The sequence below is a fragment of the Phoca vitulina genome, unplaced genomic scaffold (genome assembly GCF_004348235.1).
Source record: "Phoca vitulina isolate PV1807 unplaced genomic scaffold, GSC_HSeal_1.0 scaffold11, whole genome shotgun sequence".
NCBI classification, from domain to species: domain Eukaryota; kingdom Metazoa; phylum Chordata; class Mammalia; order Carnivora; family Phocidae; genus Phoca; species Phoca vitulina.
In genome coordinates, this window is record NW_022589714.1 from 42235776 (window position 1) to 42261690 (window position 25915).

Sequence of the window (25915 nt, forward strand, 5' to 3'; positions counted from 1 at the left end):
AGACACAGCCCTGCCCTCAGGGAGCCCCAGTCTGAGGGAGGAGACACAGCCCTGCCTCAAGGACCCCAGTCTGAGGGGGGAAGACACAGCCCTGCCTCAGGGACCCCAGTCTGAGGGAAGACACAGCCCTGCCCTCAGGGAGCCCCAGTCTGAGGGAGGAGACACAGTCCTGCCTCAGGAACCCCAGTCTGAGGGGGGAAGACATAGCCCTGCCCTCAGGGAGCCCCAGTCTGAGGGGTAGACACAGCCCTGCCTCAGGGACCCCAGTCTGAGGAGGGAGATTTAACTCCTTTCTCCAGTGACCTTCAAGTCTGATATCCTGGTGAGATATCGACCCTAAATTATGTTCTCCAGCTGGAGTGAACTCTAATGCTATCCAGTCATTGCCTACCCTGTAGCCTGGATGGCTTGAAGAAGAAAAGCCAATTTTAATTTTAGCCTGAGCCAAACATAATGAGGAGAGTAAATCAGAGTGTGAACCTTCCCTAGCCAAATGGAAATGAGTTTTGGATTATCTGCCGTTTTGAATTATCCACCCCACTGCTCCTTTCATTAGCCCAGGCCTAGAGAGGACCACACACTGAGGTTGTCACCCTGAGCATGGTGCCCAAGGAAAGGTCAGGGGGCTTGGGGTGGGGTGCTGGTGAGTCAGTGAACCCAGGGGTGCTCTGTGATTTCAAGCAGGGAAAGGTTAAGACAAGGACTGGGTTCTTGGACATGAATCTACGGAGGGTGAAGGGGAACACTTTGGGCAAGGGAGAAGGGACCAGAGAGGCCCTGGTGACTGGAAATGCATCCCTGTGTATCCGTACCCTCCACACTCTCCCTCTCAGGTACAGAAGGAGCGGTCATCCCGGCTTCCAGAGCAGGATCCTTGCTTGAGTCTTCAGGTGATAGAATCTAGAAAGTGCTCAAAATGGGGGGCAGGGGGCATTTTAGAGAAGGAATCTTGAAAGTCATGACTGAATCAAAGCAAAAATCTCTCTGTGTGAAACCAGAGCTCCCACACACTCACCTAAGGGCTGGAATAGAGGCTGACAGGCAGGGACAGGGAGGAAGGTCAAGGCCTAAACTGATGCTGAAAGCCACCAGCCCCGTGGGCTGTCTGTGTCCCCTAAGCAGGGACAGATCACAGACAACCATGGAGATTAATGCATTTGTAGTTGACAACACGGCAGCAAAACAGCATTTGTTTCCATCAAAGCCGAACAAACAAGCTTGCTCCCTCTCCCTTCCTCACACACTATCGGCCCACAGGCAGCCTCATTCACATCCAGGCCCCCATTCGTAAAACCAAGCCCTCCTTCGCTCACACAGCCCTCCATTCAGGCAAACACACCCCGTTCACTCCCTCACTCACTCACCTCCATTCATGCAACACCCCCTCACTCACACATGGGGCACCTCCAGGCACGTGATCAGTCAGACGTGCCCGCGTCCTCACACACACACCTCTCCATTCACTTTCCAACCCTGATAATGACACTCCACATGCGTGTGCACATGGGCCTCTCTCAATCACACTCACTCACACACTGGCTCCCAGCTGTCTTGAGACAAGAGGGTGAGTGCTCCACATGGCCATGGTCGTGAATACACTGGGTGGAAAAAAATTGCCATTCGACTCTTAGGACCAATCCTTTGTGTGGGAACTCAGGTCTCCTTCCTACCCAGAGTTGCTGGTTTTTTTGTTTTGTTTTTGTCATTGACGAGAACGTGTGTGATTTTCATATCATTTTTTATTTCCATGTATGTGACATTTCCACAGTGGCCCAAACTCGGTTGGTACCTTACATCATGAGAGTTATAATTAAGAAGTGGACCTTGAGCTGGATTCCCCAGAAGTGGACCTGAAACAAGGATCTGAGTGGAAGTGGCTTACTTGGCTGGTGATTGCAGGAAGAGGAGTGGGGGTGGGGAAGGGAAGACAGCCAAGCCAATATGGGGTGTGAGGAGCAGGTGACTCCAAAGGGCATTGCGGCTCACTGTCACCGGGGACCTCCAGGAGACTGAAGAACATGCCTCAGAGTCATCTCACCAGTGGGGGAAGGGAGTTGAGGTATTTATCCTCCGCCCCTCTTATGGGGAAGCATTGGTTGGAGCCTGCTGTCTGGGGCATTGCTTCTCCAGCATACCCGGCCTGCCCCAGACAAGGGTGAGCGTGTTCCTGCAAAAAGTCAGCGTGTGCAGGGTGGTGAAGGTGTCAAGGGGTACAACTGGTCATGCACTCATTTTCAGTCAGTTACTCATTCATTCTATCCTGACATATCCCCGATGCCTCCTCTGTGCCAGGTACTGAGCTTGCTCCTGAGGATTCAGAGCTGAACAAAACACAGTCCCTGCCAAGAAGGGGTTCCCAGGTGAATGGGGTAGGAGACAGCAAAACACATAATTACATTGCAACACAATAAAAGTTACCATGGATGCATTAACACGGAGGCCTAATGCTGTCATTGAGAACAGAGAGGAAGCAGCTCTGAGCTTAATAACTTGCTTAGGATAACAACTGCTTATCTTGCACAATAGAAGTTTAAACAGAGCGTAAATGGGCTCATTCTGCCCTTTTGATGTTTTAGACATTATTTCCCCTTTTCTTTCCTGTTGCCCATGCTGTCTCAGGCCCTGTTTTAAACTAGTTTATGCCAAAGTTTGGGGATTCAGGATGTGGTCTCTGCCCCCACGGTTTTGTTTGGGGACAGCACAGGGACTGTTTTTGCCCATCTTGTTTGAGTGTCTTCTGTAGCCAAGAAACTAGGATCTTTTAGAGGGGAAGGGGCTCTCTTGGGGATTTAGCTTCCTCTCTCTCTTTCTCTCTTGCCTCTGTCTCTCTATCTCTCCCCCTACCCCCTTCAAACCAGAAGCTGTGACTCCAACATCAAAATAGGAGCTGCCTGAGGTCAAAAGGCTGTGCCTCTCCCATCAAACTGGGAACTCTGAGGTCTTGGGCTCTCTCTCTCTCTAGCATAGACTCATGAAGCTTGCTCCCTGCCCTCTTTCTGAGGGTTCTAGAAGGATCTCTGTGCAGGGCAGCATCTGAGAGGGGGTTGAGGAAATCAGCTCTCTAATGCTAATTCATTTTTCTTATCCTTAGAAGGAGCTCTGGTCTGTTATTTCCTGAGGGTCTGGGAGGCGGAGGTGATGGAGATGGGGCTGAGAGGGCCAAACATGGGGCTGGGGGCAGGGCCACCACCTGCCAGCTCCTAGACCAGAAAAGCAGCCCCATCAGCTCTTGTCTTGAAGTCAAGTTTCCTTTTCCCTATCCCCTGGCTCCAGAGCTGATCCCCCCAGGGCTCGCCTTGAGTGGTATGATTTATGGGGAGCAGCAAGTGCTCTGGGAGGGCAAGTCTGGAAAGAAGGCGCAGGGGCTACCTCTCCTGACAGATCTGAACCCCTCCCACTTTTATTAATTCACACTTTCCTGGCTGGGAGCACCCTGGAGGGGCCATTTCTCTTTACCTGAAGCAGAGACAGGCATCTTACTTGATTTACAGGCTCCAGGGGCGGGTGGCTCCTTGGCTGGTTGCTAAGGTATCTTTTAAATGGAAATCAGGGTGGAGAGATATCCCATATATCGTGCCAGCCATCTGCTAAGTGTTGCCTCTTCTGTCTGGAACAGCTCGAGGTGGTTCTGACAGGGAGGCAGGGCCCAGGGGCTGGAGGGAGTGGGGAGGAAAGTCTGTGGTCTCACCATCGAGGGAAGGAACAGGAACTTTCCTTTTCTGCCGCCATGTCCATTAGTTTTCTGCTTTCTGTCCTCGCCTTTCTTTGTCCCTTTTGTTTTAAATATAAAATCCCATCTGGAGACTCTGATTACAAACCATCAGCCTAGTTCCACACGTTATATTTATTGCCAGTATATTTAAGTGTGTGCATGCATGCGTGTGTGTGCACGTGTGCTTGTGTGTGTTTGTGTGTGTGTGTGAGAGAGAGAGAGAGAGAATCACCACCATGAGGCCTGACAGGTGGGTTTTTCTGAGCCAGTTAGGCCCCTGCTTCTGAGAACACCATCCCTAAGCAGCAAACTCAAGTGCCCAAATTTAGTCAAACAGCTGGGCAGTCACAGGTCACTAAGAATCCCATAGTGGTGGCAGCCACTTTTTCCCTGTAGACCGGGCACATGCAAGCCTCTGCGGGGGGCGGGGGGGGGGGCTGCTCTACTCCAAGGACAGCCTGGAGCCAGAGAGAGTCATCAGTTCTTCTCGGAGTAGCTGGGAGAGTTTGGGCCAGCCCAAACCTCTTTGAACCTCATTTCCTAGTGGTTGAAATGAGGATAGCAATACTCAAGGCCACAAGGTATGGGAAGGTAGGTTGTTTACTGTGCAAGGTTGTCCAGTGAAAGGGGCCCTACAAATGCCCTGAAGGGACACCTGTTCCTGATTGCACAAGAGTACCTTATGAACCAGTTGCAGCGCTCACGTTGCAGAGGTGCGGGGGAAAACTGCCTGAAGAAACCCAGGGAGGGAAGAGACACTGTTCCTACCCAGAGACGTGTGGATTCTTGCGAGCACAGCAGATCCAGGGAAGAGTGTTTCTCCTCCTCTCCAGGGTCCTCTGTCTGCCTCCCCAGGCAGCCCCCTCCCCTCCCCTCCCTTAGCCCAGGCTCATAGACATTCCGAGCAGACGAACTCTTGTCCTCTGCAGATGGATTCCTCTGCATGAAGGCTGATGCTGACATTTGATACCAGCATCCATTTCACAGCCTCGCTTCTGATCCCCCGCGCACCTCTCTCAGCTTTGCTCACAAATAATCCTGGAGCCCCTCCCACCAGCTTTCATCTGCTCCTTTTTTCCTGAGACCAGACCCCTACTCCTAATCTCCAGCTCTCCTTGCTCCCCTCTGCCACCTCCCCCCATTCGGACATGTTTAGAGGGACCTCGTTGCTCCTTCCAGCCTAGATCTCTGCTCAGGAGAGGGAGCCCCCAGTCTGGGCGTGCGCTAATTACGCACACCCACATGCTCCCCATCGCCTCCCTCCCAACCCAGGGTTTAAGCTGCTTTTTGTTTGGCTGTGAGAGTAATATATTAGGTGGCAGTTCTCAGAATACGATTTTAATTAAGATTCAATAGTCACTTCTCTGTCAGTAATCTTCCATGCTGATTACTTAAAATATATTTACCCAGCTCTATTATGTCACAGCCTTGAATTCATTAGACGTTTGTTAATCCTTAACAAACTTTTAAAAAATAATTTCCAAGGACAGAACTGTTTGAAACAATGGGCCATGTACACGGTGTGCACCCCGGAGTGTCTGAGTCTTCTCTGCTTCCTGCCACCGCCACTCTCTAGCAGAGGGCAGGCGGGCGACAGGACCGAGGACAGCCAGCCCCAGAGGATGCCGTAGGATGGGGCAGTCTGTCCACGGTGCACTGATGCAGCCCAGACGGCCAGCCTTTCAGGGCAGAGGGCAGGGTCGGAGAGGGCGGAGGGAAGAATCTGGAGGGACGAACCGCAGAGATCCAGCAAGGGCCACCTGCAAGCCTGGCCCTGGACTCACAGGACCGTGCTGAGCACTACCATTTCCTGTGTGCGCCGTGATGTGAAAATGTTGGACGTGCTTCTTAGCCTTAGGTCACTTCAGTGTTTACCGATGAGAGCTGGTAGGGAGGATGGCTTTCTCTCAAGGCCCTAGGCTTTCAGCACACTACCCCCCTCTCTACACGTGCACACATGCACACACACAGCTGCCTCCAGCTTAACTAGGGAGGGACATCCTTGGGTGTGGTTGTCCCTGGATCCCCAGTGGGTAGAGGGAGTATTGTTCACCTCTACTTGAGGAGACATGGTAGCCAGAGAAATAAGGACTCCCTGACTCTACGACCATGGTGTCATGCTAGGAAGTGCAGCTGATGCTTGACAGAAGATGCTTCTGAAGTTTCTCTCCATAAAGATAGTTTTCTCAGCTGATCAACCGAATGAACCCTGAACAGAGTTAATACAGACCTCAGAACCTCAGCGACAATGCCAGAAACTCCCTTTGCTCAACTCATACTTCATTCATTCATTTAATTGGTATTTACTGGGCACTTGCTATGAGTCGGGTGTGGTGCTAGGTCCTGGGGGTACCATGAGGGGTAGACAAGATAGCTAAGTTCCCTGCCTTTTGGTGTTTATGGTCTAGGAAGGCAGATAGGTAAGGAAGGAAGGCATTATAATGAAAAGTGCAGTGAGCAATCTGTGGGACAAGTATAGACTAAGGGGCACAGAGCAGCAGAGCCAAATTTGGTCCAGGTCGTGGGGAGGTTTCCTGGGGTAGGTGATGTTGGAGCTGAGACCTGGAGAGAGAATAGGAACTTGGCCAGGCAGGAATGGAGGTAGGGAGAGAGGCCAGGAAGAGACCAGAGCATGTCGGCAGTCTCGGAGGAAGATCAAGCATTGCATTTATAAGTGAGAGATGTTGAGCCTGGCTGGGACACGAAGAGCAATGGAACGGAGAGTGGTAAGAGATAAACCAGGGGAGTGGCCAGGACTAGCCCTTGAAAAAAGAGAAGATTCTTACTTGTTTTATCAGGGCCCCAGCTAAGTATGGACTTAAAAGGCCCGAGCACCTTTGAGCACAGAGACAGTGGCAGGTGGGAAGCTTCCTCACGTAGACACCTCTGGGTTGGATGCTCCTGATAGGACCTGGGTCAGGGTGGGCCAGTACCCCTCAGGTCTGTGAGAGCCAGTGGGGACTGGCAGGGCGGGTGGTGGCTCATGGGAGCCCAGAGCAGAACTGTGTGGAATTAGGCACATTGGCAAGGGCTTTCATGGGTGACCATGATGAAGATGAAGAGGGAAAAAAATCCTCCGCAACAGAGGTTGGCAAACTTTTTCTGTAAAGGGCAAGACAGTAAATATTTTTGGCTTTGCTGGCCACATTATATTTGCTGCAGCTACTCACTTTCGCCATTGTGGCATGTGCGTGCGCACGCGCGCTCGCGCACACACACACACGCATACAGGCACACACGACATATCCATAGACAGTATGCAAATGAATGAGCATGGCCATGTTCTAATAAAACTTTATTTCCAAAAACAGGTGGCAGGCTAGATTTGGCCCTCAGCTGTAGGTAGCCGACACCTGCCCCCACAATGTTGTCCAATATGGTAGCCAACAGCCACATATGACCAATGAGCCCTTGCAATGTGCTCTCAGTATTAAATACACACCTGATTTTGAAGACTTACTACGAATAAAAGAATGTTAAATATCTCATTGATAGTTGTATGTATTGAGTACATGTGAAGTAATATTTTGGATATAGTTGTGTAAATAAAATATATTATCAGAATTTATTTCACTTCTTTCCCTTTTTATAATGGCCATGAGAAAATTTTAAATTACATGAATGGCTAGTAATCATCTTTCTATTGAACAGGGCTGATCAGAAACAGCACTCTCTCCAGATGAAATACAGATTAAGTCTCTGACCCCGAAGGGTCTTAGGTGGGAGATTTACCCGGAAAGAGATGCAATAATGAAATTCGTATCTTCACAATAAAGTAATATCTGATTGGAATAGGTTTTTAAATTTATGTTGTATCCTTTAAAATCAGCCAGTTGTTTTGTTCTGCACCTGTGCTTCTCAAACTGGGAGCTCTGGAGCCCTACTTCCTCCAGATATTAATGGTTGGTGCTTCCAAAAAGGAATATCTTGGGGACACCTGGGTGGCTCAGATGGTTAAGCGTCTGCCTTCGGCTTGGGTCGTGATCCCAGGGTCCTGGGATCGAGTCCCGCATCGGGCTCCCTGCTCAGCGGAGAGCCTGCTTCTCCCTCTGCCTGCTCTGCCTGTTTGTGCGCTCTCTCTCTCTCTGTGTCAAATAAATAAATAAAATCTTAAAAAAAAAAAAGGAATATCTTTAGCTCAAAATGGGGGAAGCAATGCAGAATTAAACACTAATCCATTTTCTTTACCGCAGCAGAATTCCTCAACCCTTCTGCACTTGCTAATGCATACAGAGCTTTTGCAAGAGCAAGAAAGACCAGTCAGTGCATCCCCAACTCAGTGGCCTTAGAAGGCCCCCTTGCAGCACACTGCTCTGGGTGACGCTACACAACCGGTGTGCAGGATTTTCAAAAGTCCAACTCCATTGATGTTTTTAGCACCACATAAATAGAACTGTGGTTAGTATAACATGGAATAGTGGGGAAACTGTGAGATTTGGAGGCACAAAGACCTGATGCGGAGTCCATTCCTTCCTTCCCTAGATATTCATTCATGCAAAAGCACCGACTATGTACCAGGCAGTGCCCTGAGTATACAGTGGTGAATAAAAACAAGTCCCTACATCTTGGGGCTTTGTTGCCAGTACAGAAGACAAGCAATAAACAAGACAAGCAGGTGAAATAAATACACAGTAAGGTAGATCATGACGAATTCCCAAGGAGAAAACACAAGGCAGGAAAGAGGATTATGCACAGCTGGGGTGGGGCCTCGGGGAGAGGGTGACTTTTGAGTGAACACCTGAAGGAGATGATTCAGAACAAGTCCTCATCTAAATACAAAGATAAGCCCAGCCTTGTGAAGGGTGTTCCCAAAGCCCAAATGAGATGAGGTACATGAAGGTCTGGGCAGAGGACACAGCACATATAGGGTGCTCAGAAGAAGTTAATGCCTTTGCTTCCAGCCTCACCCCCTTCTTCACTTCCCTGAGCTCCCAAAGGTTCACCGACTATGTAGATTCTCCATGGGGAAACTTATCTACAACCAGTTCCCCAATAACCTTGGCATCTCCAGGGGCCAGTTCTCTCCTTGTCCATGTCCTTGTTCCTAAGGAATGCTGGTCCAATTTGATTTCATGCCAAGTCCAAACCAATTAAGGAGATAAAAGTGCTTTAACATACATCCAGAACACACTTTTCAAATATGATTATTAGATGAACCACTGGTATAGAATCATCCTTCCATTCGTTCAACACATTGATGGAGCACCTACCGTGTTCCGAGCACCATGCTAGATGTGTGGTATATAGCAATTAACAAAACAGACAAAAGAGCCTTCTGTTGTGGAGCTGGCATTCTAGTGGGGGAGATAGGAAATATTACATAAACATAGTTAATAAGCAAATTAAATAGTCTGTTAGAAAATGATAAGAGCTAAGGCAAAAAAAAAAAATATATTAGAGGGATCGGTTGGGGGAAGAGGTTAGACTTCACAAGAGCACAAGCCATTCTCTGCTGCTCCATAAGGCAGGGGTTAGGGCGACAGATGAAGCCCTGGTGGGGCATTAGGAAGTTGCCTCTTGACCCTGACCTTGTGTCCCTCCCTTCCAGGCACCGCGGCCTGAGTGACCAGACCATGGAGACCCTGCTTGGTGGCCTGCTGGCATTTGGCATGGCGTTTGCCGTGGTCGACGCCTGCCCCAAGTACTGCGTCTGCCAGAACCTGTCTGAGTCACTGGGGACCCTCTGCCCTTCCAAGGGGCTGCTCTTCGTGCCCCCTGACATCGACCGGCGGACGGTGGAGCTACGTCTGGGGGGCAACTTCATCATCCACATTGGCCGCCAGGACTTCGCCAACATGACGGGGCTGGTGGACCTGACCCTGTCAAGGAACACCATCAGCCACATCCAGCCCTTCTCCTTCCTGGACCTCGAGAGCCTCCGTTCCCTGCACCTCGACAGCAACCGGCTGCCCAGCCTCGGGGAGGACACCCTGCGGGGCCTGGTCAACCTGCAGCACCTCATCGTGAACAACAACCAGCTGGGCGGCATCGCCGATGAGGCCTTCGAGGACTTCCTGCTCACGCTGGAGGACCTGGACCTCTCCTACAACAACCTCCACGGCCTGCCCTGGGGCTCCGTGCGGCGCATGGTCAACCTCCACCAGCTGAGCCTGGACCACAACCTGCTGGACCACATCGCCGAGGGCACCTTTGCCGACCTGCAGAAACTGGCTCGCCTCGACCTCACGTCCAACCGGCTGCAGAAACTGCCCCCCGACCCCATCTTCGCCCGCTCCCAGGCCTCCGCCCTGACGGCCACGCCCTTTGCTCCACCTTTGTCCTTTAGTTTTGGGGGGAACCCGCTGCACTGCAACTGCGAGCTGCTCTGGCTGCGGCGGCTGGAGCGGGACGATGACCTGGAGACCTGCGGCTCCCCGGGGGGCCTCAAGGGCCGCTACTTCTGGCACGTGCGCGAGGAGGAGTTTGTGTGCGAGCCGCCTCTCATCACCCAGCACACACACAAGCTGCTGGTTCTGGAGGGCCAGGCGGCCACGCTCAAGTGCAAGGCCATCGGGGACCCCAGCCCCCTCATCCACTGGGTGGCCCCTGATGACCGCCTGGTGGGGAACTCCTCAAGGACCGCCGTGTACGACAACGGCACCCTGGACATCCTCATCACCACGTCTCAGGACAGCGGCGCCTTCACCTGCATCGCGGCCAACGCCGCCGGGGAGGCCACGGCCATGGTGGAGGTGTCCATCGTCCAGTTGCCACACCTCAGCAACAGCACCAGCCGCACTGCTCCCCCCAAGTCCCGCCTCTCGGACATCACGGGCTCCAGCAAGACCAGCCGGGGAGGTGGAGGCAGTGGGGGCGGGGAGCTGCCCAAAGGCCCCCCGGAACGCGCTGTGCTTGTGTCCGATGTGACGACCACCTCGGCCCTGGTCAAGTGGTCGGTCAGCAAGTCAGCGCCCCGCGTGAAGATGTACCAGCTGCAGTACAACTGCTCCGACGATGAGGTACTGATCTACAGGTGAGCCGGGGCTGCAACGGCAGGGAGGTGTCCGGCTGGGGAAGGAGGAGGGGCTGCGCAGGGTTGTGAACCGTTCCCACCCATGCCCCTTCTCCCCAGAGGTGCCTGGGGGAGTCATGGGGCGAACTGTGCCCTCTGTGCAGGTAAGAGGACATAGAAATCACATCGACTAAAGTGTAGGAAGAAAGGAACCCCGTGGGCAGCCCCAAGAGACGTGTGTGTAAGAGGATCAGGCCTCCCAGGGCGCAGCTCTGGCAGGTGGGCGCATGGCTACGAGCCTCTGAGGAGTGAATCTGGCCTTCACCTGAACGCACATTCAGTTATGCTTAAGGCTTTAAGGTCAGGAAGAGTAGAATGCGGATCACAGCCCCCGCCACTTGCTAGTGATTTAATTCTCCCGGCCTGCCTGTTTGTCCCGATCTGTAAAATGGGGAGAATCCATACCTGCCTTAGGCCAGACACTTGATTGCAAGTAATGGAACCCAATTCAAACTGGCTGAAGAAAGAAAAAGGGAAAAAGGAGAGGTAGGGTGTCGGCTCATGTAATATAAAAGTCAGGAAGCTGCTTCAGGTTCAACGAGATCAAAGATCCCCCCACCGACATCCTGTGTTCTCAGAGTTTCTTACCTTCCCTAAGTTCCACTTTCTTCTGGTTGGCCCCCCCCCACGCAGTCTCTTCTCTCCTAACAGCCCTAGAGGACCCATTCCCAGCTGGTCCCACAGGAGCCCTGGATGAGCTCCGATTGGCAAGAGCAGGTCACGGGAACCCGGATATTAGAGGTGGGGTCATCCCCCCCCTCCCCCGCGCTGACATCTCTGGACACCAGTCTCCTTTATCTGGAAACAGACAATGATGTTGACCTTGTAAATTTATGGCGAGGGTCAAGGGGTCATTTCCTGGGCCTGGCAGAGAGGGAGGTTAAGACTAAAAAGCTGAGCTAGAATCGCCTCCATCATTCAGAGGGAAGAGCTCACAGAGTGATAGATCCAGGCCTCAGGGTCCAGGCTCTGACGGCAGATGAGTTCCTGTCTCAGCCAGCCTCGGTTTGCAGTAAACGTGAAGCACATGGCCTAGAATCTCACTGCTCAAGGAATGCCTGGTTTCTTCCGGAAATCCTCCATGTTTTCTTTTATGCATTTATCATTTTATTTTTTCAGAGAGAAAGTGAGTACTGGAGACTAAGTTGGGTGGTGGCGGAGGGAGAGGGAGAGACAGAATCTTAGGCAGGCTCCACGCTGGGCCCGATGCAGGGCTCGATCTCATGATCCTGAGATCATGACCTGAGCCGAAATCCAGTCAGACGCTTAACCAACTGAGCACCCAGGTGCCTCTCTTTTATGCATTTAAAATGGTTATTCTGAGAAGCAATCCCATATGCTTCATAGACACCCAAAGGGTCCATGGTGCAGGAGTGGTCAGGAGTATTGAGAGTTCTTCCGGCTCCGATCTCAGCTGATGAGTCTCTGTATGGGAATGTGTGAGGGAGAAGAGCTCGTAAGGAAGGTATTCATTCACCAAATGGAGTCCCTGAGACCGAGAGGGTGCATCATGGAAACCAGCGGAAACCAGGGTATTTCCCTGGCCGGGTATGTGCTTGGTTTGTCTGGAGAGCAGCTTCGCGTCTCAGGATGTGCAGAAAGCAGCATTAGAACCTAACTTAAATGTATGCATATATACACATATAAAGAGATCTATAGATATATCATTAAGCCTAAATATACATGTATGTATTTTTCTAATTATAAAAGTAATAGTCTTTGTAGAAAATTTGGAAAGTAAAGAAAATGACAAAGAGAGGGGCGCCTCGGTGGCTCAGTTTGTTAAGTGTCCCACTCTTGGTATCGGCTCAGGTCATGATCTCAGGGTCATAAGATCGAGCCGTGTGTCCGGCTCTGTGCTCAGGGTGGAGTCTGCTTGGGACTCTCTCTCCTTCTCCCTCTGCCCCCCTCCCCAATAAATAAGTAAATTAAAAAAAAAAAAAAGAAAAGAGAAGAAAATGACAAAGAGAGAAATAAGAATTACCTGTAATCCCACCAAAGTTGACCAGAGGCATTTGGCCTCTCAGTTTTATTTCAATTCAGAACAATATTTATGGTCAATCTAGTTTGTATTCTTTGCACTCCACATTACAGCTTGCTTAGTTCCCATGGTAGTAAAATATTTTTCACTTCTCTGTACCACAATTTCCGTAACCAGTCTTCTATTGTTGAACATTTAGATTGTTTCTCATTTTCAACATTGAAAGTAGCGCCTCGATGGATTGTTGTACTTAAATATATCCGTGCAAGTTCAGTGATTTCCTTAGCTTATTTTTCTAGGGGCTGAATTACTGGTTTAATGCATAAATTATAATCTTTATACATTGCATGTAAATATTTATTGACCCCCTCACCAGTGGAAGGCGACAGTGCCCATTTCCACCACACCTTCGCCAAGGACTGAATATATAATTATTTTCATCTTTGCAAATTTTACAGGTGAGAAATGGAACTTGTTTTAATTTGCATTTCTTTGATAACTTGTGAGGTTGACCTTTGGAAAATAAGTTTATTTCTTCACTTGTGAATTTATTATATGGTCTTGACTTTGATAAAAAGTGTAAAGGTGAATGCCACCTGCTCTGAGGCTCGCACAGGCACAGGGCGGAGGGAAGGCAGTGCACTGGGTGATGGGGGGGGCTGTTGGTGTCCAGGTGGCAGCACGCCCATAGGGCGCCCCTCCTTGGGGATCCCAGAAGCACAGGCAGGGGCACAGAAGGGGTTGGGGCTGGGCTCCTGACGTCACTCAAGATGGGGATTCAAACGGCTTGCATTCGGTGGCTCAGAACCTGGAGACACTAAGTTCATAAAAATAATTGAAATAAAAGCATCAGAAACCTTGGAATTAAAAAAATAATAAATAAAAAAAACCCCGCTGACTTCCTCTGAGGGCGGTCATGGGGACCGGAGGAGACAGAGCTCAGAAGGCTCTCCAAATAGTGTGAGCACACAGCTCGTGTTCAAGGTACACGCATCATTATCATTGTTGTTAGTAGAAGTAATAGTAATGGTGAGCGAAGACCATTATCTTGTCTGCCAAGCTTGGGGGAGGAAACGGAAGAGGAGGGCTGAATACACAATTCGGTCTGTAACAAGACAGGGCTCCAAAATCTTAGAGAACAATTTCAGAGTGAGACTGTATCCAGATGATAGGAACAGCCATCGTGGGTCACCATGGTTGCCTGCTTACTCTGTGTCGGACCCGTAGCTCTCCGGGCAGTGTCCTAAGTAGAAAGGGCCGAGAGAATTAGAAAGCTCTCCCTGGCTCAGGCAGCCAGAAGGAAGCAGGGGTGATTTGAATCCAGGTCCTTCTGGAGTCCGCGCCTAGCCTCGGCCCTGTGGCCATGCCTCCGGCCGCCCCGACAGCGACTCTGGCTCGGGAGAAATAGGGCACTCCAGGAAGGAAACTGAATTTTTAGAAAATGAATTGTCCCCATAAGAAAGAAAAAACACCAGTGGCTGCACAGTGGCTTCTGACATGCTCAGACTTTAGCAGGAAAGTGTACAAAAGAAGGGAAGAAAGGCCCATATGGGAAGATGAGGAGGAGCATGCGCTGTGCAGAGAGAGCAAAACACAGCCCAACGGGGCTTTTTAATCCGTGTTCGTAGCAAAAAGGAAAAATGACAACAGCCTGCTGGTTGAGAAGGAGGTTGCAATGAGACTAGACAGGAGCCAGCAGGCCAGCCTGGCCATTTCTGACTGGCGCCCACCCTCCCGGCAAGGAGCACAGCGGCAGAAGGGAGGGCACAAATCTGAGCTGAGAGCTGACTAGGGCTTTATGCGGACCAACTCATTTAGTGTTTACTATCCGCAGGAGGTGAGAACTATGATTATTCCACTTTCCGTATAAGAAACTTGTCCAGGGTGTGTATGATACAGGGGTAAGAAGCAGAGACAGAATTAGGATCTTAGCAATCCAGGAAGGGCAAGCCCTATACTGCGGAGAAGGAATGGAAGAATGTGGGTCCTGTCCACAGGCCCCCAGGGTCACATCCAAGGCTAAAGAAACCGTAGATGAGGTTCCCAAGCTGTGGGCGTGGTCCTGAGGCAGCACGGACAGAAAGACAAGTGCCTCAGATGGGAAAAGGGCGGATATTCTGCTTTTCCAAGAATAGACCGCGTAAAGCATAGGATGCAAGGCTGGGCACGGAGTCCCTGCCAAATTCTAGAAAGGATTTTGCAACAGATGGCGGTAAGCCCTCAGAAAAGAATGCTGATTGCCAGGCCCCAACATGGGTTCACGAGGAGAAAATCCTGCCCAATTGCTGATCTGTGTTCAGGAGACACTGTGGACCAGCAGCTAAGACGGGCGTGCCTCCCCGTCATTCACGAGGGCAGCACCTCTCGGTCAGCATCGTCCTTGTACAGCGATTCTCCATTAGATCCCACCCCCATGTGTCCCCACAGGGAAGTGGATCCGAATCTCTGGGGTGCTAAGTACCCTTGGAAAATGTCCTAGGAGTTTCCATTGGCTATGACTTACTACCATAAACAGAGCTTATCACAATTTTACAGGACATTTGACAAAATCTCACCCTGTGTTGGGACAAAATGGAGAAATGCGTCCTGGTGAAATGCACTTGAAACTGGTCAAGTAACCAGACTGATACATTGATGTGAACATGAAAGAAAGCCTCCGCCTCGTGCTTCCTCAGCTTCTGCCCCCATTTCTGTACTGCTTGATCCATTTTCCTATTGTCACAGATAATAACACAGAAAATGTGTATTCCCTTCCCTTTGGTTCAAGGACTCAACTGGACAAGCGCAAGGTGGGGAAAACCTGGCTTGACTGGAATTTTGTGTGGCCTAGGCTCTGAGTTTTAGTTGATCTCAAGGACATTACGGCCACGAAGTGATGGAGCTGCTAAGACTCCTATGGTTTTTGGTTTTGTTAACAGAAATAAAAGGCTCAGCTCGTGAGAGATTACGATTCTAACCACTGAATCATTCAAGCTGGTCAGGGCAGTGCTGTGGAATGTTCAATACAGGATGGCACGGTCTTAAGAGTCATTGCCATGTGTCCAGAGATCAACTGATGAGAATGGGATTCTGGAAGCTCATGGGAGATGGAGGAAGGTTACCTTGGAGATGAGGTGACTCAGAAAAGAAGACCTACCTCCCTTAACTTATTCAAAGAATTTAGGAGCAGAAGAGTGGAAAACACATGCACCTGTGCATGGACATGCACACGCATGCACACGCATGCACATATCAAAGAAGGCATCAGCCCATTACAAGAGAAAAGTCCAACAGCAACAGCCTTATGTACCTCTCTCATTACTCTCCATCTGGCCGTGAAATTTGGTTTTGTATCTTTCTTTCTCTCCAGCATGTACTTTCCATGTGTACTCATCTCTGTACCCCCAGCTCCTAGTAAGTCCTGGCCCATGACAGCTACTGGGTCGACATTCAGTGAACTGAACAGAATGGAAATGAGCATCAGAGCTGCCCAACAGCAGAATAATTAAGAGCTGCCACAAAGTAGTGAGCTGCCCGTGCCAGAAGGGTTCAAGCAGAACCTGGTTGACTTCGTGCCAGGGGCACTGAGTGGGCAGCCTGACTTTAGGCAGGCATGGAAACATTTGACTTACATGATCCCAGCCCTGATGGTCTCTGATTCTGTGCAAGACCTTTACAATCCCATGATTAAGGCAATATATTATTACTCTTGCTAAATCCACCTGCTTTTACCAGCTGGGGCCACTCTGACATCTTACCTCCCAGGGTTAGAGTGCCCTCTCTCATAGGGGTTTGAGCCCCAGGGCCCTGAGGTCACAGACAGGGACTTGGGCAGAGGCTCAGATTGTCCAACCAGAACAGGATGCGAGTCATCGATAGGTCACCATTGATCCACATCTGGGGTCCACAGAAGCCCTGGGGAGCTGTGAGCAGTTTCTGAAAACATCATGTTCTATTCCACATACCAAGAAGAGGGAAGCAACCATAGGTAATCCCAAATCATGGATAACTGAAGATTTGAATTTGACTATGAAATAGGGTCTTGCTTTTTTATCAGATAATTAGCTCCCTAATTATCTAATGGTTCTTGCCGACCTCCAAGGCATTTGTCTTCCCTGCGTACACACAGCTGAGCTCCCCAGCGGCCTGGCATGTTTCCCATGTGACTGGGGAGGGCTGACTCTCCCATCTCTCTGCCCCAGAACCTGCCCTTTCAGGAAGTGGCCAGAATTAATGAGGACAGTGTCAGAGCAAGGAGGGGTCACAAGGGGAAGAGGGAGGGTGGCAGGAGAGGAGTCAGAAAAAGGGGAGCCTCCCTCCTCGCTGGAGAAGGCAGCAGCCTGTCCTGGCTCAGCCTCATCCCTGATGTGACACGGAAAGTTAAGTGCCCTGCATGTCATTATCAGCCCAAGTGACATTCACAAACACTTGTCTCCAAGAGTCATCAAGAACATCTGTCACCAGGCGTGATGTCGGAACCGTCCCCAGGAGGGCCAGGGGAACAGCAAGCATGCTTCTAAAGCTCAGTGTGGAATTAGCCAGGATGCAGTCTTGCCTTTCTCTTGCTTATTATGCTGTGGTCATCCATAAGTAGGGCAAGTGATGGATTGTGAGAAGAGAGACACTGAAGTTGTGGGGAGATAGCAGCCACTCCATGCCCCACCCCCCCTCTATCTGCAGGCCCCCCTTTCCATGTCGTCTTCTTCAGTGAATGTCAGACATTACACCATCCCCCCATCCTGGGGAGCCTGGACCACCCCACTGAGTTTTGCAGTGCTGGGGAGGGGGCATCTTCTACTGTTGCTCTGCCTTCCATCTAGGGAAAGGATAAGAGGGCCAATTAGGTCAGGTCCCACCCCATCAGGATCTTATCAGTCAACACTTAAGTGGAGATCTGTCTCCTCCCCATGAAGAGACAGCCGTCTCCACCATGGGTTGGAAGGGAATTAACTAATGAACTTGAGATTTTATGGATATGGGGAGAAACTGGTAGGGACAATTGTACCCTAGAGGGAGGGGGACCTGCTGTCTACGCAGGGGGAGGCTTCCCCAGACAGCCCAGCTTCTGTTGAAGGGGTTGATTGAGCTCCCACAGGCGAAGGAAGAAAAAGATGTAAAGGAGGAAACTGGGTGGATGGGTCGGGAGAAGCTCCCCAGCAGCTTGAGGGTCAGAGCCAAAATCAAAATCAGCCTGCCTCGGATTTTATATTTTTCTAAATTTTTTTCACACTATTAAATTACTGAAACCTGACATCCACAAGGGAGGGATGGACAGGACAAATATTAGGCTCATTTTATAGATAGTGAAACTAATTGTCCAATGCATTGAATAGATTTCCCAGGATTCCAAAAAAAACAGACGTGGTCTCCTATGTTCGGTGCCAGGTACCACGCTGTGGGGCACATCTCACTAGCAGCACGCGGGTTTTTGTTAAGGCTACAGACTTGGGCTACAGACTTGGGCCAAGGAGCACCAACTATAACTTCTCCTTCTGAGAAGGATGGGGTAAATCACTGGGAGTCTGCCAGGTTGTCTCTCGCAGCTTTAGTTTCTTCCCACATTTCTAAGGCCTAGAAGTGTTGAGGGAAAAGGAACAGGAGGGCCAGGGAGAACCTTGGGTTCCACTCAGAAATAGTAGCAAATCAAGGCAGGATGAGGATTTCAATGTGGTACCAGGTGAGCCACTGTGAAGTAACTTAGTTGCTAGAGGCATCCCAGAGGAAAACAAGTCTGGAGCCATAAATCCAGAGTGGCAATTAGGATGAACAAAAAATTCAATGACTTAAACTCATTAGCGTTTATATGTCTCTCATGTAAAAGAAGTCCAGTGAAAGAGAATTTAGGTCTGGTTTTCTGGGCAGAATGGCCACCAGGGTCCTAGCTCCTTCCAGCTTTCTGCCCTGCCATCTTCAGCATAGTTTCTGTCCTCAAGGTCACCTCATGGTGCAAAATGGCTGCTAGAGCTCTAGCTGTCACATCTCTCTTCTATACACAATAGGAAAGATGAAAAGTAGAGAGCAAGAAGGCAAAAGGGAAGTTCTCAGTAGCCCCAGCCAATAAAATCTGCTCACATCTCAATGACCACACCTTTCTGCAAGGGAGGCTGGGAAATGTAGTTTTTTTTTTAAAGCTAGGTACAATGTACACCCATTAATATAGAAAAGATAGGGAAGAAACTAGCACTTCTAGAACCTCAGTTTGTGCCCCACCTCCACCATGTACTAGTCCTGGGACCATGAGCAAATCATTTCATTGCTCTCAGTCTCCATGTTCTCCTCTGTAAATGGGAACAAAGATTCCCCTCTGCATAGTTCCTGGGATTGTGGTGAAGACTGAATGAGATTGTGTATTTGAAAACACGTCTTTCATAGTCAAGTGTGCGGTGCTGAACACATGTAAGTACTTACTGTTATTAGGAGCCTGCCTGCTTTCCCTTCTTGCCACTCTTCTTGGGCCTCTTCTTCAAGCTCCCTCTTATGGCTCCAGTCTTCAAAGCTGTATTCCAAGAGAGCTGTAAATTTGGAAAATGATCTAACAGGGTTTTAAGAGATCAAGGTATAAGATGTAAATCCTTTCAGAAGTGTTTGCAGTTCAATTGGGAGGACCCAAAGGAATGAATCTCTAATGGTGGAATTTAAAAACCCACAGCACACTTGTGCATAGGGAAGACATTTTTCAGGGGTACCTTCCAAGAGCATTTCAAATCATATCACTACCTTCTCATCCTTCCTTTCCTGCTCTGCACAAGAAGATGACACCACTCAGATTCAAAAACCTTCAGGGCATCTGCTCAGAGGTGACTAATTTCTCTACTTGTCATTCCCTCTTCACTCTCAAAAAGCTCTTGCTGGAGACATCTCTGAAGATAGAAATAATTAGCAGGAGTAAAGGGATTATAGTGTATATCCAGTCTGCCTTGCTTCTGAAATGTGGCTCTTCCCCCTATTAGTAAGGAAGAACCAGAGAACCAGCCCCTTGTTAATTTTATATACCTTTGGTTAGTCCATGAGTGGAAGTGGGGGATATCATTTATTTCACACCAGGAAAACACCAAAGAAGGTTCCTAGAGGGAGGGGCTTGGCTGGGAGGAATGTATGGTGCGGGGGGTCAGTGCGGGTGGTGACAGTCATCATAAGGCCACCAAACCCTCATCTGACAACTTGCCCAGGTGGGTTCACAGCAGCCAGCTCCTTTTAGGAAGAACCAGGGCTGGGCAAGGTGTGAAACTCAGGCATCCTGACCCCAAGCCCCAGGTTCCCACCTCCCCAGTGTTCCCTGATCCTGGCTGCACGCTGGAATCTTTTGGGGAGTTGTATCTTCCCTCCAAGAGATTCTGAGTCAGCTTGGGGTGGCGCCCAAGCATCAGTGTTTCTAAAGCTCTCCCAGCGACTCTGACGTGTATTCAGCATCATGCCACATGCCGGTGAAATCAGATGTGTGGGCAGCACTGGTGGGCAGAGCCGCTGTGCATCCCACGGCGGGGGGCTGCTCTCTGAACTTCCGGCCTGCTCATCTCACCTCTCGGAGACTTTGCTTCCTCCTTAACATTGAAATAAAAATCCCTTAGAATGGGGTTATCTTCCAAAAGATAAAGTACGCATGGGCAAGTAAAGCACCTTGCACACTTCAGTTGCTGGAGTCCTTTGTTCTTGCCCCTCGTTTGAGCCTGAGGGATGAATACAAGGATGGACTTGGGGGCCCCAGATGTGGGCTCTTATCTTTCCTGCTCTGAACTTCAGGCTTCCCATCTGCAGAATGGGAATAATAGGGGTCCTGCCTACCTTATTAGGTAGCAGCAAAATGCAAGATGTCCGGCGTGAATGAAGAGCATCTCCATAAAGCGCCAAGTGCTTCTAGTGGCAGAGATCGGACTACAGTGCATGAATCAAATTTGGAGGGTTTTTGTTTTTCCTGTCATGTAACAGAATCCCAGCCAGAGGTAGTTCAAGGCTGGTATGGGAGTTCCATGGCTTTCAAGGACTGAGGCTCCTTCTGAAGGTCAATGGCATTGTCCTTACCATGTGGCTCATGTCTCCTGTGCTCGCTGACAATTCTGCCTGGGGACTCTCCGGGAGCACAGGTGGTAGTGCAGGGGACCATCCCCAGGAGCCCCCCGAGCCTCTGACACTGGGAGTTGGAGAATTCATACCCCAGCTTCCTCTTCCTTGGAGGACAGGGGAGGAGGACAACCGAGGCGTGTTCTGTGCCTCCTCCAAGAGGGTCCGAGTAGGATTGAGCCCCAATTGCCCACAGTGGGACCATGCTTAGTGGACCCTCCTGTAAGGACTTCCTTCTCCATCTCCTGGCCGGACTGTCCTGGGTCCACCTCCCAGATTAACTACTGGCACTTGAATCCTTGTCTCCGGGTCTGCTTCTGGGGAACGTCACAGGCACCACCTCCTGGTTGGGTTAGCCCCCAGAAGTCCCACCCAATGACTGCCAGAGGCTGAGAAAGGTAGTTGTGTGTTAGGCATATCACTGCCCCAAATAAAATCAGGGCTCTGCTGGGAATCTGGGAGGGGGAGAGGCTGATGGGGAGGCATGCAGTCACTGCAGAGCTGTATGGGTGAAAGCTTTGGTGTCATTAACGCTTCTTGGCACCTGCCCACACAATCCCAGAAACCAGTAGCCAACATATAGCTGAGGCCAGCCTGGGAAAGAAGATGATCCAGGCTGTTTTTCTGCCTCTCTCTGAGTGCTCTTTTCTCATCTCTGGAGACAGTGAGACAGAGAGAAGCGAAGAAGGATGTCTTAGTTCTTGTCAATTAGGGCTATGGTCTGCCATGTGCGCATGTGATGGGAGTGGGCACCCTGTGGGGGACAGAAGCGTTGAGGACATGAAGTCAAATTAATGCCCATCATCTTCGAAGTCGCTGAGGTGGTGGGGGGGCAGGGGGGGAGTGGGCAGAATCACACAAACCACAAACTGCAATGTGTGAACCCAGGGTGAAGGCAGGGCCACGGACGTGCAATACAGATGAACAGCTCATTAACAATTTACGAAGGGGAGCTATTTCTAGCTGGGGTGGGCTCCAGAGATGGGCTCTGACTTGTTCTGTGGCTGCAGGGCTGATGCTGTGGCCGGGGTTGGGGGGGGGGGGAATGTACTGATCCAGTTGTGGGAACTGACTTCTATCCTGTCGTAAAGGAGGTAATTGTTTGGAAATTAAACATCACGGGGAACTATTAAACACTTAACCTTGTAACATGGTAATTAGTTAGTGATGGTACTAAGTTAAGGGGTCTTTCAGTGTAGTAATTAGCCACCTAAAAGGTGAAACTCTAAATGAATTGCTTGGTGAACTTTATCCATTTGAGCTTTTTCATAAGCTAACTGAAGTGAATTCACATGACTGGGTGGAAGGGGGCATGGTGGGGTGTATTCCAGAGGGTAGGGCTTCTGGGAACAGGTGGGGTGGAGTGTAAGGTGTATCCTGGGGAATAGGTGGGATTTGGGGGGAAGAGGGGAAGGCATAGCTGCTCTAGATGGAACCGGTAAAGACAGAGACAGAGGCAAGAGTGATTGGTCCTGGTCAAGGACTTATAAGGGCTGCTGGTGTATTAGTCAGCTGCTGCCACAGTAATGCTGTGTGACAAACAACCTCAACATCTAGGTGGCTTACAACCACTAACATTTCATTTTCTTTTTCATGGGTCTGCAGGTTTGTTAGAGTTCAACCAGTCTTGGCTAGCCTGGGCTGGGTGGGGCTGGGCTGGGCAGGACTGGGTTGTGGTTTAAGTCCTCCCTCCATATCTCATTCTGGAGCCCAGCTAGGAGCAATGGCTGTTCGGAGTATGTTCTTCTCAGGGTAAGAACAGAAATGCAGGAGGGCAAGCCCAACAGAAGAACCAAATGCCAAGCTTGTGGCATCACATGTACTAAATCCCATTGGCCAAAGCAAGTTACAAGGCCAAGCCCAAAGTCAGGGGGCAAGGCATGCACTTCACCCACCATCGGGCCATGGTAAGGCTGGGGAGGTATCATTTTCTTATAGGAAAGTGAAGAAACAGGACCAACAACTCAATCTAGCACACATGGCCTACCTACCAGAGGAGTTGTCTCTAGGGCAGGTTCTCACACTTGAGCACACATCTGAGTCATCTGGCATACTTGTTAGCACACAGATGCAGGACCCTACTGAGTTTCTGACTCAGTTGGTCTGGAGCAGAATCTGACAATCTGCTGTTCTAATACATTCTCCCAGGGATGCCGATACTCTCACTTTGGGGACCACACTTCAAAAAGCTCTTGTCTAGGAAAATAATAGCTTTGTTTAAAGATGGGAGAGGTCAGCTTGTCAGTGTCCTTGAATGTCACACAAAATAGCTATATTTACTGAGTTCTTACTACCTTCCAGGAACTGTTCTGAAAGCATTCTGTGTGTTCTCTTCATTGGTATGTGAACCCTGTATGTGTGGCGTTGCCATTTGACAGACAAGGACTCTGAGCCACAGTGGGTGATGTGACTTCTGAGGCCCCCAGCTTAGAGGTGGCAGAGCTGGAGCTTGTATCCAGTGCTCTGTCCTGCCCTGAAAGTCAGCCTTCCTCCTGTTGACAGTGGGGAGCCAGGTCAGTTCTAAGGAAAGGAATGACCTGTGGTGGAGAAAACTCTGGACTTGGAACTGGATGGTCTAGGCACAAACCACACTTTGACTTGCAGTAGCTAGATTTTGGGGTAGCTAGATCTGTTTTGGGGTAGACTGTCAAGACCCTAGGGTTAGAACAAGATAGGCAAAGTCCTTATATTCTTATGAGAGAGATGGACAAAAAATTTAACATGTGCCTTTGGAAGAAAAATAATTAATATAAGGGGACACAGAATGAGGGGCTACTGCTTTATAAGGGTGGTCATGGATGGCCCCTTTAAAGAGTGACATTGGAAGAGAGACCTGAATAGAGTGAGAAAAAGAGCTCAGCAAGGGGAAATAGCATGTGCAAAGGCCCTGGGGTAGGAACAAACTTGTCTTGTTAGAGAAACAGCAAGGACTCCAGTGCATCTGGAGGCAGAGTGACAGTAAATAAGATTAGAAGACTGGACTGGGCTGGATCATGTAGGGCCCCATAGGCCATGGTGAGGCCTTGGATTTTATGCTGAAAGAGGTGGGAGCCACTGGCGCGTGGAGTGGGAGGTGTTGAATGCAGGAGAGTGGCGTGATGTGATTAAGAGAGAAGATTCTGGCTGTTAGGTGAAGAATAGACATCAAGGGGGCAAGGGAGGAAGCAGGGAGATCAGTTATAAGATGGTTGCAGGGGTCTTAGCTATGTCTTGAGACACCCCCCCCCTTAAGGTTCACATCCATAAAATGGGGGAAGGATCTCTTCCATCTTTTCCCCTCAGTGTCCTTAGAGGGGGGAAGGAGATCAGGGTGCGGGCAGCGAGTGAGCAGGAAATACTCAGGTGGGGAACAAAGCAGCACTTGGTCGTGGTTTTTCTGGCAGAATTCGTGGGCCTGCGTCTGCCCGGCTGGGGAGCCCTGCTGAGGCCCAGCAGCAGCCTGGAGTGACGAGGAGTTCCCATCTTCCCCTGCAGAGCAGACGTCTCGCGCATCACTGTCCCAGCTCCACAGTCAGTGTCCCCCACCCTCTCCGCCCCCAGCCCTCTCACTCTGATAGGGAGTAATTATTTATGTTCTTGTTTAATTAGCTCATTAGGCATGTGCTGCAGGATTTCTGATAATAAATCTTCTCCTCTAGTGGCTCTTCAGTGCGTTTTTGCTGGCGCCGGGCCACGGGGATAGAGGCGGCAGTTGCAGGTGTGGGGCTAGCTGGGGCTTGGGGCTCGGTGACCTGGGTTCTGACCCCTGGGAGGGGGGCGTGTGGACAGGTGAGGAGGCTGCCGAGGCCCTGGGCAAGGAGACAGGATCTTGGAAGCTGAGACGGTGGCAGCAGCCGGCACTGAACGCCAGAGAGATATTTTTACCACCCGTCAAAATGCCACTGTGTGTGAGCCGGTGCCAAGGGCTGCTTCCCCAGGCTGCTTTGCTCTCCTCCCCCAGCCTTTGATTGTCGCTCCAAAGAAGGTCTGAGCGAAACAGTGAGACTTTGAAAATTCCCGGCCGGCTAGGCTGGTGCCCAGCAGTCCTCTCCCTCTGGCAGGGGCTGGAAGAAAGCTGGTCTACTACAGCAAAAGTGAGTGGGTGGGAGCTGCCAGGAAAGCACAGGTGCCAAGATTTAGACCCAAACCTCACACACACACCCCATTCCGTCTAGAGCGGGCCTACGAATAGGACCCCACCCAAAAACATTTCTTTCATAGAAGATCAGAGGGCCTGAAATTCCACCATTAGAGATGCACTTCTTTGCACTTATCATAGGCAAAAACCTAGGTGATACTGACGTGGTTTCCTCCAGGACTGGTCAACAGAGGATATGGACCTGAGCGGGGGCACAGTGGAGGTCCCAGCAGCAGGAGGAGGGAGGGGGGCAGGGACGGGTCATAAGGTGACCTCAAAGCCCAGTTCCCCTGTGTGGACAATATTGCCAAGGACTTGAGAGAGCTCAGGGAGAGGGAGGGAAAGCCAAGGTCTTGGGACCAGTCCACCTATTTATTGGCCGCAACTCTCTTGGATTCTGTTCTGTCTTTAAATGAGCCTTGTTCTTGCTACTCTCATAGACTGAAGTAAGTCCAGAGTTAGAAAGGGACAGTTCAACGGCATCCAGGCTAGCTCTCTCCTTTCTTTGTGAATACTTATGATGCCCACCCCTTCCCCCATCTATCACCCCCACCTCACCTCCCCCCACACCATTAGGATCCTAACTGGCCCCATATGGGAATAGCTTGCATACACAAGAAACTGCCCCCTCCTTTTCTTTCCCAAGAGCCCCAGCTACCGTTGGATGCTCTCGCTGAGAAGATTTTCCTTATTACAGGCCCCCAACTCCTTCTGCCTCTACTTCTTGCCCTTCCATTCTGCCTTCATCCTCATCAGGAATAAAATGAATTCTGGTTTCAAAATAGGTCCATTTAATATTTGCAGATATTTCTCATGGCTCGCTGAATCCTATTTTTTTTTTTTTCAGATTCAACATCCTCCTTCCCTGCCTTCTTCCCTTCTTGCCTCTCCCCTTTAGTCATTGAAGAGGTCTTTATTTCATGTGGCTAATGTCAGGCCTGGGCCACTCACAGGGAAAACGGCCACTCACAGGACACGCCTGCCCTCCTGCAGCTCACATTTCCCAGGGAAGCGGACATAAAGGACTCGGTGCTTGAGGAGTACCTGACTCAGTTA

General features: G+C 50.2%; 1 protein-coding gene across 4 annotated transcripts in view; it reads left to right on the forward strand.

Annotated features, from left to right (window-relative positions):
* The window catches only part of LRFN2 (leucine rich repeat and fibronectin type III domain containing 2), a 175328-nt gene that overhangs the window by 121066 nt on the left and 28347 nt on the right, over positions 1-25915 (forward strand). For all 4 annotated transcript variants that reach the window (XM_032409873.1, XM_032409872.1, XM_032409871.1 and 1 more), the window contains one exon: positions 9261-10685. In XM_032409873.1, the coding sequence (XP_032265764.1) occupies positions 9286-10685 (1400 nt within the window). In that variant the 5' untranslated portion in view covers positions 9261-9285. The remainder of the gene's footprint in view (positions 1-9260; positions 10686-25915) is intronic.